General features: G+C 38.4%; 1 protein-coding gene across 2 annotated transcripts; it reads left to right on the top strand.

Annotated features, from left to right (window-relative positions):
* ptger4a (prostaglandin E receptor 4 (subtype EP4) a) lies at positions 1 to 4,367 on the top strand. Of its 2 annotated transcripts, XM_019267705.2 has the most exons (3): positions 1 to 880; positions 980 to 1,127; positions 1,651 to 4,367. In XM_019267705.2, exons 1-3 carry the CDS (start codon positions 345 to 347, stop codon positions 2,212 to 2,214), a joined length of 1,248 nt encoding a protein of 415 aa, XP_019123250.1. In that variant the 5' UTR covers positions 1 to 344; the 3' UTR covers positions 2,215 to 4,367. The 2 variants fall into 2 exon arrangements, with proteins under 2 accessions (XP_019123250.1, XP_010731512.2); XM_010733210.3 differs by having other exon boundaries at positions 1 to 1,127.
* Positions 4,368 to 17,468: the final 13,101 nt, after the last annotated feature.

Here is a 17,468-nt window from a genome sequence, read left to right as displayed (position 1 = left end):
CCCTGCAGGAGGAAGCTTGAAGGCAGAGCCTCATTTCAGTGAAGTCACTGGTGTCTGTTGGCTGCTTTTATGTGTCCTGGTGAGTGAAATCTGCTTGTCTTGCAAAGAAAGCTAGCTCTGATCTAGATCTACCAGATATTAATACCACAGCAGCAGCCACATGATGCTCTGCCGGGGGATGGACGTTTTTTAGAAGTTAGTTTTAAGATAAAGGGAAAACAGTTTTTTCTGGTTTTGACAATGTTTTCCTGGCTTCTTTCAATTGCAAACAACTTTCCTTCTCTGGACTGGACATACTGGCGTTAAGAAAGTTATTTCACTTGTCTTGAAGGAAGGACATAACAATGAATAATCAGTCGATGTCAGGGAGAACCATGGTGCCGACCATCCCGTCTATTATGTTTATTTTCGGGGTGGTTGGGAATGTCATCGCCATCGTGGTTCTTTGTAAATCTCGCAAAGAACAGAAAGAAACCACGTTTTACACGCTGGTGTGTGGACTGGCAGTCACGGACCTCCTTGGCACACTGCTGGCCAGTCCCGTCACCATCGCCACTTACGTGAAAGGATCTTGGCCCGGAGAGGACCCGCTGTGCCAGTACTTCGGGTTCACCATGCTTTTCTTCTCTCTGGCTGGGCTCAGTATCATCTGTGCCATGTCGGTGGAGAGGTACATTGCCATAAACCATGCTTACTTCTACAATGACTATGTGGACCAAAAACTGGCGGGTGTGACTCTCCTAGCGATCTACATCTCCAACGCGCTTTTCTGCGCGCTGCCTATTATCGGCTTTGGACAGGTGAAGAAGCAGTACCCGCAAACCTGGTGTTTTTTAGAGTGGAGGAGCAATAAGACCAGCGATGCCGCCTACTCCTACATGTATGCGGGGTTCAGTTCTCTTCTTATTCTAGCCACTGTTATCTGTAATGTGCTGGTGTGCGTGGCTTTGATCCGCATGCACCGGCGTTTCGTGCGCAGGATGTCGCTAGGAACCGATCTGGGGCGCAACTTGGACCCGCGGAGGAGAGGGCGCAGCTTTGGGCGACTGGCCGGGGCAGAAATTCAGATGGTTATTCTCCTCATATTCACCTCGGCAGTGATACTTATCTGCTCCATCCCACTTGTTGTAAGTTTTCCTTTACTACGCTCCCTGTGGGTTATTTCTATCCATTTCGCAGGCTTTACGCACGGCTCATTTTGGCTCAAAGGTCCATTACGGTATACATAAAATTACTTTGGTCATTCACTTCAGTCAAAATCCAAGTGGGTGATCTGAAACAACCTTAAAACGTATTCTTTTTTGTCCTAAAAACTTTTCTTTTCCTTTTTTTAAAGCAGATGCTCTGCTACTGTCATCTTGCTCATTCAATCCATTACGCACGCTTTACGCATGATTCTTTTAGCAGAGATGTTACTTTTTTTGTACTTGGAACAATGTGCTCATGCAAGTTGACCTAAATCCATTGGTATTGAATTACTCTCGTTACCCCCCTCGCTCTTTTTCTTTTGTTGCTCCATTGTTCCACATCTCGTATTTGTGTCTCACTCTTCTTCTCAGAAACACACACATGCACACGCACAGCTGCACAGTCACACAAAGTTTGAAACATTTAACATCTGCTCAGCCTGTATTCTCTCTTCCTTTGCAGGCTCAGGTGTTTTTGAATCAGCTGTATAAGACTCCAGTGGAGCTGCGGTTAGAAAAAAACCCTGATTTACGAGCGATACGTTTCGCCTCCTTCAACCCTATTCTTGACCCCTGGATCTACATCCTGCTCCGCAAGGCTGTTCTTCTTAAGCTCATTGAAAATATCAAGTGCTTATTTTGCAAGATAGGAGCACGGGGGCAACAAAGACAGGGAAACTTTCACTGCATAGATGCTCATCAACTTTCCTCTGTCATCTCTAAACGGGACTCACAGTCCCTGGTTTCCCACAACTTCCGAGATGTCACCAGCACTTCCCAGACCTTCCTCTACCTGCCAGAGGGATGCGAGACGTACCCAGGAAGCTGTCATACAGCACAAAGACTTTCTGGTTCCCAACATTTATCTGTCAGAAACTCACAAGCTTCTTATTCTGAGCAAGACAGCGTTGGGTCACATAGAGAAGGGACAAATGTCAGCAAAGACCTTTCAGCTCTACCATGCCCAAAAGATACAGCACTACAGGTGTCATTGAGCAATGAGACAGTGGAAGAGAAATGCATCTGAATCAGGTGAAATTTCTCAGTTTGCCCTGAGATAGATTGTCTGCTGAATGTTTTCTCCAAAAGTTTAAACCTCTAAAAATGCAGGATGGCACATAAATAGATAACTCTTCTTGTGACTTGAAGTGCTCTGAGCTTTATCGTCCTGTGTTTTCTGTTTCAGCACCCAGCTACCTCAGGTGATGACTATCTGTGACTGTGTAAGCAGATTTTTGTCATTTTGCCCAAAAATAGATGTTCAAACAGAGATGACACATTTCTTTATGGTTCAAGTGTCACTGATGGAAAATATATTCTTCCTGGAATTTCAGTTACTTTGTTCAATCGTTGTGGAAACCTTTACTGTAAACTAGATGAAGCCAGTAGTATCAGAATATTTGAGTCACACAATGAAAATGATTGAATGCAATCCTTATGAGTAATCATGGGCATGTGTGCTGCCATTGTAAGGATTGATTGGTTAAACACACTCCTGTACACTGCTTCTTGAAGGACATATTGTGTTGGTTCCATGACTAACGTACAGTGCAGTATTATTATGTGGTGAACACCGACTTTTTTGTTCCTCAGCCCTGGAATACACACAAATATGCCATCTCAAATTATGAAAACTTTTCCATCGTACAATGAGGGTACAAAGATTCCTGCACTGTAGTTATTAATACCAAACTATTTAAATTTGACTGGGAATGTTGAACGTTTTTCCGCAGCTACGGCAAATATGATTTAAATCAGTGGACAAATGTGAAGCATCAAGATGAGGATATTTCAACACACCTCTCTGGAAAAAATCAGTGTTCTAAATTAGTGTTGCGTAAAGTATTGTTTATAAAAAAATATTCTTCTCTAGGAGAAGGTTTTAATTATTAGTAACTACTCTAAAGGGATTGTCCACCCTAAAGGAGTACTGTATTAACATGCTCATGCTCATAAAGCACTATTTTCAGGCTCAAATAACTAGACAGCTTATTTACAAAATATTTTATACTAGTTAGGGCAGCAACTAATGATTCTTCTGACTTTCTCACTTAACTGCTGAATCGTTTAGTCAAAATGTAAGAAAATTGTGAAAAATATCAACATCAATTTCTCAAAACTCAAGGTGCCATCTTCAATCAGTTGTCCATTTTGTCAAAGCAGCAGTCCAAAACTCAACTATATTTAGTTCACAATGATACAGAGAGAATCAGAAATAACTTACACTGAAGCTGGTACCAGCAGGTGTTTGGCAGTTTTGCTTGAAAGCAGCAATTACAATGAATCGTTGATCAAAATAGTTTTTGAGGATTTGACTAATTGTTTTGGCTCTTGTATCAATTAGGCAAATATGAGGTTATGTAATTTAACAGTACTAAATTTAAAAACCCATTTTTGCAGAGGTCATGTTTATGTCAAACAAGGACAGGTGACTCAGAGTTTTGGGTTCCTTTTCTGCATTGCATTTGTTCCAATGGCAGAATTCCCCCTTTAACGTTATTCTGACACCTTTAGCGGCTCTTTTACCGCTCTAAAATAGACTGAACTTTTGAACTCTTGTTTTTTTTTTTTTTTAGCCTTTCCACTCAAATAAGCTTTGTGTCTTAATTGCAGCAGCTTTTGAAGCACACAGTCTACCTCCTCACCTCTTTTATTAAAGCGGTTCCAGATTGTTGCTTAATGTCACGGATCACATTCTTGCTTTTCTTGTTTCTCTTGTTGCTGTTAATTTTAGACAAGCTTGTTCATGTACATAGATACTGAGGATCATGTCCCTCACAATTATACAGTGTAATAATAGTTAAATGAAGGTAGAGTTTGAGCCTATTAAACATTGTCTTTAATTTATTTTTTAATCCGATCCTTAAATTATGCACTTTATTTTGTATTTTCTTTATATTGTAATGTAAAATTAAAACTCTAGGTATAAAGTTCAGCATTGGTTTTTTTTTGGTTTTTTGTTTTTTTTGCTGTTGTACCACTCTCTATATCTGTAAGATACAAGCTGATAATAACTTAAAACTTCTGTGTGTTCAGGAATACAAATGTGTACATTTTATAATGCAGCTGTAAATTAACACTCACGCTATCATTTCACAGGAAACATGGCCTTTGACATGTCGTCATATGCTGTCAATATAAAGCGGAAGTTAATAATGTAAGCACCAAGTTTCTCACACTCATTTTTTTCTTTTTTCATTTTCTATCTCATGACCCCTATTAGCACAAACAAATGACCTTCAGAAGAGCAGGCTAGCACTTTTCCAACCCCCCCTAACCTGATCTTGGTCATGTTTTAAATGCTAGACACGCACACAAACAGAGAAAATCAGAGAGAGGTTTGTCTGATAGGAAAAAATTCAGGGTCTCAGGAAGTAGACCTGGTCGAGAGAGCTTCTTTCCTGAAACAATAAACATAATCTAAGGCTCCAGTTAATTTCAGTTAAGCTTAAACAAACAATGCAGTGGCTTAAGCAAACACGTTTCCGAGACGCCTAAAAGACAGAGTGTCAGAGTATCCTCCAGACTCTGGGAACAACGCACATTAATTAAATTAAACTCTAAAAAATGAGGTTGAACAGTAGTGGGACACACTCATGCGTAGAACAAACCCTTCACCGCTCAGCAATTTGATCCTCTTTGTCCTCACCAGAGTCTGCCGTATCTAATTAGATGTATAAATGGACAACCAATGACGCTGATATTTACCATCTATGTGAACAGGTGTACATTCACATCCAGAACAAATGATCTGCAGAACAGTCTCTCTAACCTCTCTGAACAAGTCTAATGCAAGTCTTATCTAGTAAATAGGGGCTATTTGGTTGGATATGTTAAGACTGGATAAGAGGATCCTCAGTCATATGCAATTTGACATGAATGCGTGTACCTCAGTGGAGGAAACCTTTGAAGCTGCTTTACATCAGCAGTGTTTTTCAGTGACGCACCCTGTCCCCTCTGTGCTCATTGATAAACAGCAGAAAACACCTGCTGCTCCTCCACGTCTGCTGTCACCCCCAGTTGAAAAGGACACTAGACAATCCCAGTCTGGAAATATGCCAGAACCAAAGCAGAAATGATGCAGGAACTGTCTTAGTAGAAGAACATGTGCGTGTTTCATTTGCGCGATGGATAATAAGGAATGAAAGGCATGAAAACATGATTCCCAGCAGTGTTTTTTTCTCACTTTAGCGCAAAGATCCTCCTTTGTCTCATGAAGCAATATGATCTTAGTGCTAAAGTACTATCAGCACAATGAGGCCTTGTTTGGTGATATGTTTGAATGCTGGTTTACATAAATAACAAAAATATATTTTCTCACATAACAAGAAGTTGGTTTTATGTTTTTCAGCTGCTGCTGTTACCCAATATACCTGTTATTTTTATTATTATTATTTTTATTTTTTTTTTTTTGTAGAAACTAGTGACGTCTGTCGACTATCCAGATCAACCAGGTCTGTGGCATTTTCTTAACAAGCTCCACATATGAAGATCAGTTTACTCATCACGAAAAGTGCTACTCAGTCTGTGGCATTTTCATAAGTTGTACAATGTTTACTCTAAGTCTAGAGAGATCTGAAGTCTGGCAACATATCTGGGCATCTTACCGAGCAGAGAAAGGCTGATGAAGAATGCTACTGAGTTGCATTATGGAAAAGTTATTGGATCCTTATTTTCGGACCATGATCCAGTATATCATGGTCAATGCTGCACAGACTTTGACGATTTTTACTTGATGGAAATACAACCCAGATTTCCCAAAAAGTTTGGATGCTGTATAAAATGTAAATAAAAACAGAAGGGATCAAAATCAAAATGTGTGTATATTTTACAAAAAAAAAAAATCTGTTTTCATTTATGTTTTACACAGCATCCCAACTTTTTGGAAATCAGGGTTATACATTTTATACAGAAAACATTTCTAAAGTGTTCCTTTAAGGTCACTACAGAAATGTCAGAGCCAATATCTCAACACTTGGAATGTGTAGACATCACTACAAGTAAATAAGAAACATGATTTTTGTGATTTTGGTTATCTGCAACCCAATAGGGCAAAAAGTAGCTACAGCACGACTGTGTGTTCTTGTTATCATGTCTTACCATTAACTATATACCATCCATACATCCATCCATCCATTTATCCGTCCATCCTGACACTGGGCGAGAGGCAGCGGACTCTCATTCATTCAAATATACCGCATTTTAATCAACTATTTGATGAGGTTTAATTGTAGTTGGAAATCTGAGACATGGCCACAACACTGCGACAAAATCCAAAATTAGTGAAACAGTTAAACTCATGCTTTATTATGACATCCACGTTTAAATCTGCTAACTTGTTGCAGTCTAGCTCAGTGCAGCCTGACCTGGTGTGTTCAGTCTGGTACAGAGGACAGTAATGTGAACAGCTCCAGGCTAGGAATTAATCACCCTCATGACTCTGTTAAATCCCACACAAATATACAGTATATGTAGAGCGACTTATTTCAAAGATTTTAAAGCAGAATTATATACACCAGCAAAGTTCCCATGAAATCAGCAGCTAATTGGTAGCTTTGATCTCTGCTGTTATATAAAGCCCAAGCAACTAGGAAAAACTTTCCACACGAGATGACCCGTCAGGCAACAAGCCGAACAGACAGAGATATATGGATATTTAAATAAACGTATTCTACATGTCTTAACATATTTCTAATGGTGGGTGAATTAGTTGTTTTCAAACAAAAAAACAATTCTGCATTTTTTTCCAGGAAGTGTATCGTGTGTGTGCATGTGTGTATCCAATAACAATGAATGTATTACAGCATCTGGTTATAATGCTGATGTGTGTGAGTCACTGCATGTGTGTGTGTGTCACATTTATCAAAGCATTTTCTACAGTTCAAATAGGTCAAATAATCTCAGGTGGTTTACAGTTGACCGATTTATAATCCACCCAGTATTATCCATAACCCTCCAAAGAAAATAATCTTTTTATTGTGTGTACAAACTACGTATTACTAAGGAAATGGGCTGCAGGTCCAAATGAACCACCCACACTCTGGGTTCAAAATCAGAGATCATACAAGAATGGTAAAAAAATAAAAGAAGGGGATCATAACACTCAAATGAAACAATATGCTACGTAAAGCTTACTTATTTAGACATTTCATGTTTGTTTGTTTAAGCTGTACAAAAACTGTATCATGTTTCAGCGGTTATTGTGCCAGACTATTTCCTGGCCAGCTCCAGTAATACCTTCAAATTTCAGGAAATCGCATGCGGGTGGTATTAATCTTCTCATCTAACATATGACAAGAGTGTGTACAGATACTTCATTCATCTTTAAATGACATAACATGAGACAACATCAGAAAGACGCAACCTTGTTTGTTGTCAGATCTGAGTACAAAATGTAACAGTAAACTCTTTAACCGTACAGTTTCAGGTCCACAGAGAGGTGTTCCAACAGAAAGTCATGTGATCACACACATACTGGAAGCCAGCGCCGTTTCCCAGCTCGCACTGCTGTCCCTGCCAACACTGCTCCTCAGTCAGTGATTCTCAGAGCACTCATGTTTTTTTGTTTGTTTTTTACAGATACCTAATATAAGTATGCTTCTCCTTCTTTCCTCATATAATCATTACCCCATGCGATCATTTATTACATGCTGAGTAGAATTTCCCTTTCTCCGCACCATTAACAGTCTATTTCAAAACAGGTTAACTTGATCACAGTGCTTCTCCATATACTGTAGGTTTAGCTGCTGCTCTGCCTGGGAATCGCATTACCGCGACTCACATTGGGGTTTTCTTACAGATTGTGCTTCGAAACAATGTTGATGGCTTTAATGCGGCGTACATCCTGATGTGTTTTAAGATCTCAGCACCTCATAACTCAAGCTCAGCTTCTCCGTGTGCCAGCGTTAGCAGTGACTAATGTATCAAACCAAATCATTAATCACATGCTTTATGAGCAGGGAGCAAATCATATAAAGGGCTCATTTTACAGTAAGACAAACAAAAAGATTCTTATTTTCAGGTCATTATATGTGCATGGAAACATATTTATGAATATTATATTCCATGTCTGCCTTACTCTGAAAATAGAAGCCTCATATCTTACTGAAACAAGTTCAGTGAGTAAATCAGGCTGGACAAACAGCTGTGAAATAAACAATTTATAACACATTCTAACCTATATCTGATGCTGAGGTAGTTTAATAAAACATACATTAGCACCAGCTGGTAGAGCAGCAGTACACTTAATCTCACTAATACTTAATTAGAGACTTGTGTTGGTACAAATCAGTCATTGATCAGTGTTCTAGAGCAGGTTTGTGATGTCCTCTCCTCAACATTCCTGTTATTTGTTGAACAAAACATAAACATTTAGGGCAACAGCACTTTGATCTGACAGAGCATATTCAGGCTGATTTATTTGCGGATCCCGTTTCATTTCATTTCTGGGAAATAATTTGTACCTTTTCAGGATGAAATGACTAAGGCATGTGAGTCTGTTTATGTCACAAAGCCTGTTTCTGCTCATGGGAGAGCACTATATGGAGTATGATACAGGGAGGTGATAAAAAAAGATTCAGTCTATATTGGAGACAACATATGTCGGACATAATTTCATGCAATCATGCAAGTCTCATGTTTCCTTATAGGGAAATTGTTGTATTTGGGAAATATATGTACAGAGTGTAACAGAAACAGACTTCACTCCACATCTGCACTCCTTCAAATTGTGACATCTTTGGTACTTTCTTGCCTGCTGAAAGTGCACTAGGAGGCGACATCTGATATAGTGTTTGAAAGTACGCACACTTGTTCTCTGTTCCCAGTAAAGCACTGGTAAAGCACTTACATTCATGAAGATCCATGCCACACGACAATTAGTGGCCCTGGTCTGGGGAGTGGAAATGAGGACGGCGTCTCATTGCCTTTGGTGAGATGCAAGGAACTGAACTCAAGAATCACAAGTGGAAGAAACCTGAGCTGTACAGACAATGCCTTTTTAAACACATTTTTATGATTAATAGCAGCCAAAATATTCTGAGTGATCTGCTTATTAAATACACAGCAGCTCGAAGGTCCCACTCATTTCTTGCTCTTTTGAAGTCAATGAGTTCATAAAACATTTCAGGCTGACATGAAGTATCTGATTTATGGCCTGGTGCTGTTGTTTTATCTCGGTAGCCTAAATGACCCCTCCACTAAATCACGTGTATCCAGTATACTGTACCTTTCACAAGAGGTTCCCATGCATGCTATTAGCTCAGTGGCAAAACTGACAAGATGCAGGCTGTTTTCAAATAGCAGACTTAAAAAATGATCTTTGCAGCAGCAGTATGTGCAAAGAGTGCACTTGCAGGAACTTGTGACTCAAGTTGTGGCAAATTCTGTATATGAATCACACAAAATTATGATGAGAGTGTGGATAAGGATAGTCAAGATCTAAATCAAGGGACAAAATATATTGTTGGTTTCTGAAATGCTTCATCAGGAGGAAGTTCACACTGAAGGTTGGAAGACAGTGATGAAATGAAAGTTTGAAATAGATACTAAAGCTTACACGACTCTCTGTTTCAAAGGCCATGATATCATTGTAACTAGGGTCGAGCATTGACACTAACAAGTTTGCATTCTTTTATTTTGGCAGGTCAAGCCAGGTTTTTAGTGACATTTTGCACTGTTACTTTCCACTTTAAAGTATTTGCTATGGTGGCAATTCAAGCAACCAAAATTGCAAGAGAGGTTTCCGAACATTGTGATGTAATTGTCAACATTGTAAGTTCAAAGTACAGGATTTGAGGCTACACTTTCTCCCTGATTGAACAGGCCATCTTTATTTGATAGTGCATCTGTAGATGGGCCATAGGTTGGAACCGAACACAGGCTGCTGCGGTAAGAACGTTTTTAAAGGCTCTGAACACCTACAAAGGTGTGTCCAATTCCTCTGGCCGACTAGACCTCTTGTCAGGTTAAAGAAACATTTTTAAGTATCATTAAAAAGGGTTAGGGTTAGACTAGGTAAGTATTCTGAAGGGTCATTCGTTTAGTTCTGATTGTCCCTTTATTAAAATGTCGGAGGAAAGACATTTTCTGAGGTCTGCAAAACTTTCTCGAGAAATGATGCTTTGGGTGTTTCATTAAACAAATTAGTGATAACCCCTGTCATCTCCTGGCCTCTGCCTTGGCTACAGTTAGAAATTAGTTTGCTTTGCTTGTCCAATGTTAATGCAGTTTGCTAACATGTTGTACTTAGTGGACATACACACATGGTACTGTTATTAGCCTTTCGCAAAGTGTAAAATCTAAAAAATGTTATCAGTGTTGGAAAAAACAATATTTAAAAGATGTAAAACAAATGTTTTCTGTAGAGAAATGAGAAGGTTAAATTAGGGTCAAACAAAACAACAACAATAACGTTCCCATGAAGAGGCGTTATCATGCCTTTGGAAAGTTTTATCTGCTACCACTTCACAGAGAGGCTTTTATTGGCAGTGGCTACTGATGGTCACAAGTTGCAGGACCGCACAAGACCTATGTTTCAAAATAGTTCAAGTGAAGAAGAAAGATATGTCTGTGGTTTTGTGACCTTGGTGCCTTGCTCAAGGGCACTTCTGCAGGGAAGATTCACAGATTTAACACTAACGATGACCTCTTTCTGTGTTACATAAGCACCACACAACTCACTGTGATCAGGGATGAACCACTGTCAAATAAATCAGTGTTTAGGTTTCACCACGATCTTATCCCTTTGTCATAACATCATTTGACCACAATCATGGACTTTTGGCAGAGCAACATGACAGTGACTGTTTTCCTCACGTATCCTGCTGTGACAATCTATTTCCTCTTCATTTCCTCCTGTGCATCCTTTGTGAACCGTAAGACCCTCCACCGTGTTTGTTTTGAGAATCCTTGCCGAGTGTCTTTTGTGTCGCGTAGCCGCAGCTATGTTATCATGAAGTTCCTTCTGGATGGGATAGAAAATAAACATTTATAGCTTTGGGAAACCAATTAAGCTTATAATCTAAAAGCTATGCAAGTATCTGAAGTCAGCTTCAAATGTACAGTAGAGGACATGTCAACCTCCCTTTGGAGTTTACGTCATTATGTGATGTTTACATCTCTAAAATCAGAGTCAGTTAGTTCTGTTCATTTCAGATTATTTCAGATACAGAAAACTGAACTCTCTAAAATGTTCTGCATACTGTGAATTTATGCACATTACCTGGTGAATACTTTGCACATTCCTACACAAGACTGTACAGCTCTTATCATTTATAAAATTTATATTTATACCTGCTTACCCCTCTTGACACGTTAGTACTTTTTATCTTCTTTTCAAGTTTATTAGAGACTCTAAATTGTGATATAGGGGTGTGATTTTAAGGATACGCTCTGTGGTCTAAATGGTTTAGTAGACTGCTGATTCAGACTTTTAAAGATTTGTAATTCCTGACCACATGCTCTAAAAAAACCAACAGGCAGCATTTCACCTCCTCAAATCCTGGGATGACACTCTTCAAGCTTGCTTGCAGTCAGACACGCAATAGATCTTGCAATTTCCGCAAATGTAAAGTTAACTTTCCAAACAGTAATGCCAAGTAGTTATTTGTGGTTATTCACGTGAGTAACTATGAACCGCTGTGAACCCATTTACTAACGTTACAGCAGCATGAACTCAGAATAAACAGATTTTGCCGTGTTTTGATTACAATTACTGGATCGAAAAAACATCAAAATGACTACATCATTATGGCAATTTGTAAAAGTCTGCAAGTTGACAAGCAAACAACTTAAAATGCACTTGAAAAGCTTAAGCAAACAGGTCGAGAGTAACAATAAAACCACGTTTTAATCCCAAAGGTTAAAAAATAAACTAAGCTCTCTTCCCTAAATGGCTTCGGATCAGAACAGAATCTGACGTGGCTCTGCCCCTACCATCTCTTTCCCGAGCTGCTGAAGCAGGAGCAGTCCCTGTTGGCTACTAGTATCTTTATCCCACCCACTCTGCCCTTTTCTTTACTTCTTTGTACTCATGTTGGTCTGAGAGAAGAAGTCCAACATGAGAACAAAGTGACTCACTATCAACCCATAATATTCATCAACTCTGCAACATCTTATGGCTCACTTACATACCTATTTTTGTTAAACAAACAGATTCATCTTTGTAATCTTTTCAATTATATTGAATCTTATATGTTTAATTGTATTTTTAATTGTTGGCTTGTAACAGAAAGTTGTTTATTGTTTTAAATGTTTTTTCCTGCATGTAGTTAAAGACATTTTGAACTACATTTTATTTATCAGAGGTTTATTTAAAAAGCTCATTCTAAAGTAACAGAAACATAAGGATTGTTTTTCTTTAGGTGATTATACAGTAATGAATACATTGTTATGCGTATTATATTTCATTTCTACAGACAGTAAAGCCCCCTAAATCTTACACATTTTATCTTATAATGTCCACAGAATCAGTGAACCTGTGTGTGTGTTCCCTGTGGTAATTTACAGATTCTAGTGTACCGAAAAGGAAAGGACAAAAATAGTTTGAGTGTTCAGTGGCCTTTAATTGGCTGAACAATCTACAATGAGTTCATCTCAAGCTTTAAGATTTATCTCAAGCCTTTGAATCTATGTTCAAAGAAATGAAAGATAAATAGTACGACTGAAGTCCAGTATCTATCCACTATGGACACCCATGACATCCTATCTGCTCTTCTGTAGTCTAAAATGTTTCCTTAGAATCTGAAAGAAAATCATCTCCAAAGACTTGATGGAGGTCCTTTTCCTGCATGCATCCCTGATATGCATCTTCCAAACATGTCGATCTCCTGACCTAACTTGTGTCCACAAGAAAGGTTACAGAACAGGGCAGTGGGCATCAGCTGTTGTCCCTTTTTCACCTCAGCAGGTTTGAGACTCATTACTGCCTTTAGTCTAACAGGTTTTGTCATGTTATATAACAGCTGTGTCCACAAATTGATTTGGTGATCTATTTTAAACTACTCTTTGGAATCCAAACACGTCTGCAAAAACAGTTAAAGGATTAGTTTCTTGTGTGCATTGTGATAACGTAACTAAACAGCAACAACTTAAGGCAGTTTTAGGCGAATAAAAATAATAAAAATAACAGTAACAGAGGAATTTGACACATGAAATGACCCAAAACTGAGGAACCACACTTAACCACAGTCTGCAAAAATACTTAAACATTTCTGGCTCTTGAATCAGACTTTAATCATAAGTTACAACATACAGGGTAATAAAACACTACACTTGGCCACAGTGGCTCTCACAGGTGCAAACATTACCAGATAAATTGTTCCAAATTAAAACTGAGTGGACAAATTAGTGGTAATGTAGCACTGCAAAGAGACAGGACAAGACAGAAAGGGAGAGGGAGAGGAAGGGTGACGGAAACAGAAGGAGGAAGATGAGGACAAGGAAGAGGAAGAGCATGCAGGGATTCATTGTGGCTGAATACATCATGCCAGGCAAAATGTCTGCTGTAGAGCCAAAGGAAACATTGCTGAACGTGGAGACAAAAACACTTGCCCAGACAAAAAAAGAATAAAAGGGTGAAGCCTTATTTTGCAGTAGTCACAATTTCCATATCTTCTACCATTGTATTCTGTGTGTAAAAACGCTTGTCTACGGTATTTTTTATTTTTATTCTTGTTGAGTTTTTTGTGTTTAGTCTTGTATGGAAGAGTTTCCATCAGCTGGGAAGAAATAGGCTTTTGGTGAAAATCCATGAAAAACTGCAACCAGCTTTGGTGCTTTTGATAAAACTGGTCTGAATGATGCAACTGGTGCTCATCATCTGTTGGATGAATGCAATAACACACACACACACACACACACACACACTTACATCCAAATGTAAAAGAAGGTGTCTCCCTCTGCTGGCCTTAATGAAGCTTACGCACAAAATCACAAACCTGCAGAAGATTTTTCTCAATGCCAATGCAGAGGCGCAAAAAAACTTCTGGCTACAACATTTCCAACCTCTATTAGTTCTCATATTAAAATGACCAAGTTCACAGCAGAAATAAACATGTTTAGAGCCTGGTACAAACAGTTTCGGCCTCTTTCCCAGTTCATGGCAACTGAGGGTGAATTCTTATTTTATAATTTTAATCTACTAAAAAAATATGTCTTGAATTACGATTCTTCACACGTTCATGCACATGTCTGTATTCTATCAAACAGTTTTCTTAATTTAAATTAAATTTCTTAATTTAAAAGTGCTACATTGTCACATTTATCTTTCCCCTTTCTGGCATTGTGCCAATTGTGGCCCTGTCTCCTGAAAAAATCCAGCATGCATCCACTTCAGCTTCTCTTTTGATTTATCAGAAACATGTCAGCTAAGTTATTACAATGTGCAAAAATAATTATTTATAAATGGGCGGGCACAAGGGTCAAAAATACTTTCTGTTTGGCTGGAGCATGTTAAAGTCTTCACCTAGTGCAGCCTATTGAAGACACTATATTTATAGATAGATGCTGTACCACTACTGCACATTTACACCAAACAGGCCAAGTGTAGTCCTCCACCCCAAGTAACCTAACCATAAAATGAAAAAAAAAGAAGAGGAGCGGTCACTCTCCTCTTCTGGTGGAGATAGGGGACCAAGCAGCATTGGCCTATGCAGGGCCTTGACAGAGCACATCCAAGCACACACAAGCTGTCAGGAAGACTGCCTCTCTCTTTACTCAGAGAACCAAGGTAACTATTATTATTTGTCCGTCTTACAACAGTTCTTTATCATATGTTTGTCTCTCCACCACCTGCTGTTCACCGTGTACTGAGGCCCCTGAAGGAGGATGTAAACAAAAGCACATAAAGAAATCAGCCCACTGAGCACTTTGTCACTTTACTTTCTTATCTCAACTGAATTAATGTTGCAATAAATAAAACATTCAGACGTTTAAAAGCAGTATTGTTGGGTTCATGTGAATCATCATGTAAAGTATTTCCCCATATAAGAAAAAACAGATCAAAAATGAGAGGATTAAGAAGATGATCACATCTTTGATCACACAGGTTGTAACTGTACTTCAGAATATCTATGAACATAACTTTGTAAAGAAATGAATCCAGGGTCACCAGGAATATGGATAAACCTATATATGATTTACAACATATTTAAAAGGCTTATTCTGCTACAATGTTTGATCCTTGTCCTGTACCTTAGACTCAGCATTTGTTCTTCATAATAAAACAGGTGCCTCTGTGTTGCAATGTATTGGTATTATGGGCAGCTTATCATCATTATTTTTACTGTGAATTTAATGTTAAAGTTATAATATAAAACATTTCAAACATTCATTTGGTGCCCCCCTGTGCAGTGACCCAGAGAATGAGCGGAAGGTTTATCCAATGCAAATACATTTGGATTAAAAAGCTTGAAAATTAAGTAACCCGGTATATTTTAGGTATGCATAAAAAATATATTTTTATAATACTAATGACAAAGGTGTAATATCTCAATAATTTAAATATATTTAACCAAAGTAAAGCTGCAGAACACACCAACAAAGACCCAGAACCTAAGGCTGCTACTTTTACACCCAAGAAATACTGAACCAAGCAAAGTAAAATATAGTATATATAGTATAGTAACTAACTTCAACTTACAGTAATTGACATTACGTAAAAGCAGTGGTGGTAGGTAATTTTGAGGTACTTGTATCTCCATTTTGTTACTTTCTTAATTCTTACTAATAAAAAAATATTGTAGTTTTTGCTACACTACATTTATCTGACAGCTTATTGTAAAGCGTCTTGCTCTGAAAATAACAGCAACATTTTGTCACATTTAGCTAAAAACAATGTTTAAAAAACTGGTTTGAAGATTGCCCGGGTGAAATTTACAATTTATGTATACCTTAAATAATAAATAAAAATGTAGTCCCATGCTTTACCAGCTGCAACATTAAAATATGTGCACAATGTATCATAATTCTAATGCAATAATTATTTATTCTGAAATGGGCCTTTCTGCATAATGAGATCTGGATACTTCCTCCTCCACTGGGTAAAGAAAAGGTCAAACAGCACCCAAAGCAGCAACGGGAGAAGATGGAGAAGCAGGAGTTGTGTCTTAGGTACAACCACGAGGGGGCAGTGCAATACACCAGATGTGGTCAAATAAAGTCTGCTCAAACACGAACCATGTTTTAGTTAGTGGAAGTTTCCTGTTTTGGCATTTTGGGTTTGTTGAGTCTCACCACCCTGACTAACTGCTCATTTTCTTTGTGTTTATCATGGGGGTAATCTACATAATTTAGGGTATTTTCGTGACTTTACATTTGTCTGCTTTGCCAGAACAGTGATAAAACCTACAGTATGTTGGATACAAATTATCCCACACAGGGCCATATATAATATATTAATAATGTTAAAAAAAATCTATCTATATTTTTTTCTTAATCTGCAAATAAATTGATTGAGACTTCCTCAGGCCATTTGCATGCAGAAATGATGAAGACCTGGCTGTCTAAGAAAATGTAAACACATAAAAACACGTAAAAAAGCTTTTATAGACAATAATATTTAATAAAAATATTGGTATTTTTTAAACATAAACCCATGTATTCAGGCTTATTTTATTTAATATTATCGTTTTTTATTTTTGTTTTTATTTATCTTTTATGCTATCTGTTTATCCATGGTCAGTGAATTTTCTATCCTTAGGTAACACAAGGTCACGTGTGGGCCTTGAGGTCCTTGGCAGTATTAATTGTTTGTCTTTGACTAGGTGCCACCATATCTCAACACTGTGGTGGCCAGGGTCGAGGAGACCTGTTGTTGCCTTCCTAGTCATAATAGATAGCTTGCCGTTGACGGTCCAATCTGCGTAAACAGACATCTGTGTCTCCAGACTAGAATATGTTGACAATAACACCTGCATGGGTAAAGACATTCTCTTTGACTACTTCTGGGCATGTAGTATTTGCAGTGTTATCTTGGGGTTTAAAGTGGATCTACCAGCACGAGTTGGGCAGAATGTGAGACCAACTCAAGCACCAAAGACGTATGTGAGAGTGTCTCTAATTCTCCTTGACCAAGCGTCAATAAATAATACAGCATAAGACATCAGAGGCTCCTGAACACTTTCTTCCCTCCTGACCTCACCATTGACCTTTGACTTCAGCAATTTCTCCACAACAGTCAGTTCAGTAAGTGGAGAGAATGTTTCATACCGAAAGGTTTAATGAAGCTTTCGCACACTTTTCTCAACACGCACAACGTCAATTCCAAAGAAGCTGCCCTCA

Source organism: Larimichthys crocea, chromosome III (genome assembly GCF_000972845.2).
Source record: "Larimichthys crocea isolate SSNF chromosome III, L_crocea_2.0, whole genome shotgun sequence".
Taxonomy (NCBI): Eukaryota; Metazoa; Chordata; class Actinopteri; family Sciaenidae; genus Larimichthys; species Larimichthys crocea.
This window is presented reverse-complemented; position numbering and strand designations above follow the sequence as displayed.

What these genes read in the sequence shown, in the direction of transcription:
- ptger4a (XM_010733210.3), top strand. Translation starts at nt 345, where the DNA reads ATGAATAATCAGTCGATGTCAGGGAGAACCATGGTGCCGACCATCCCG. An exon ending in TCTGCTCCATCCCACTTGTT is followed by an intron (nt 1,128 to 1,650) that starts GTAAGTTTTCCT and finishes CTTCCTTTGCAG; the next exon opens with GCTCAGGTGTTTTTGAATCA.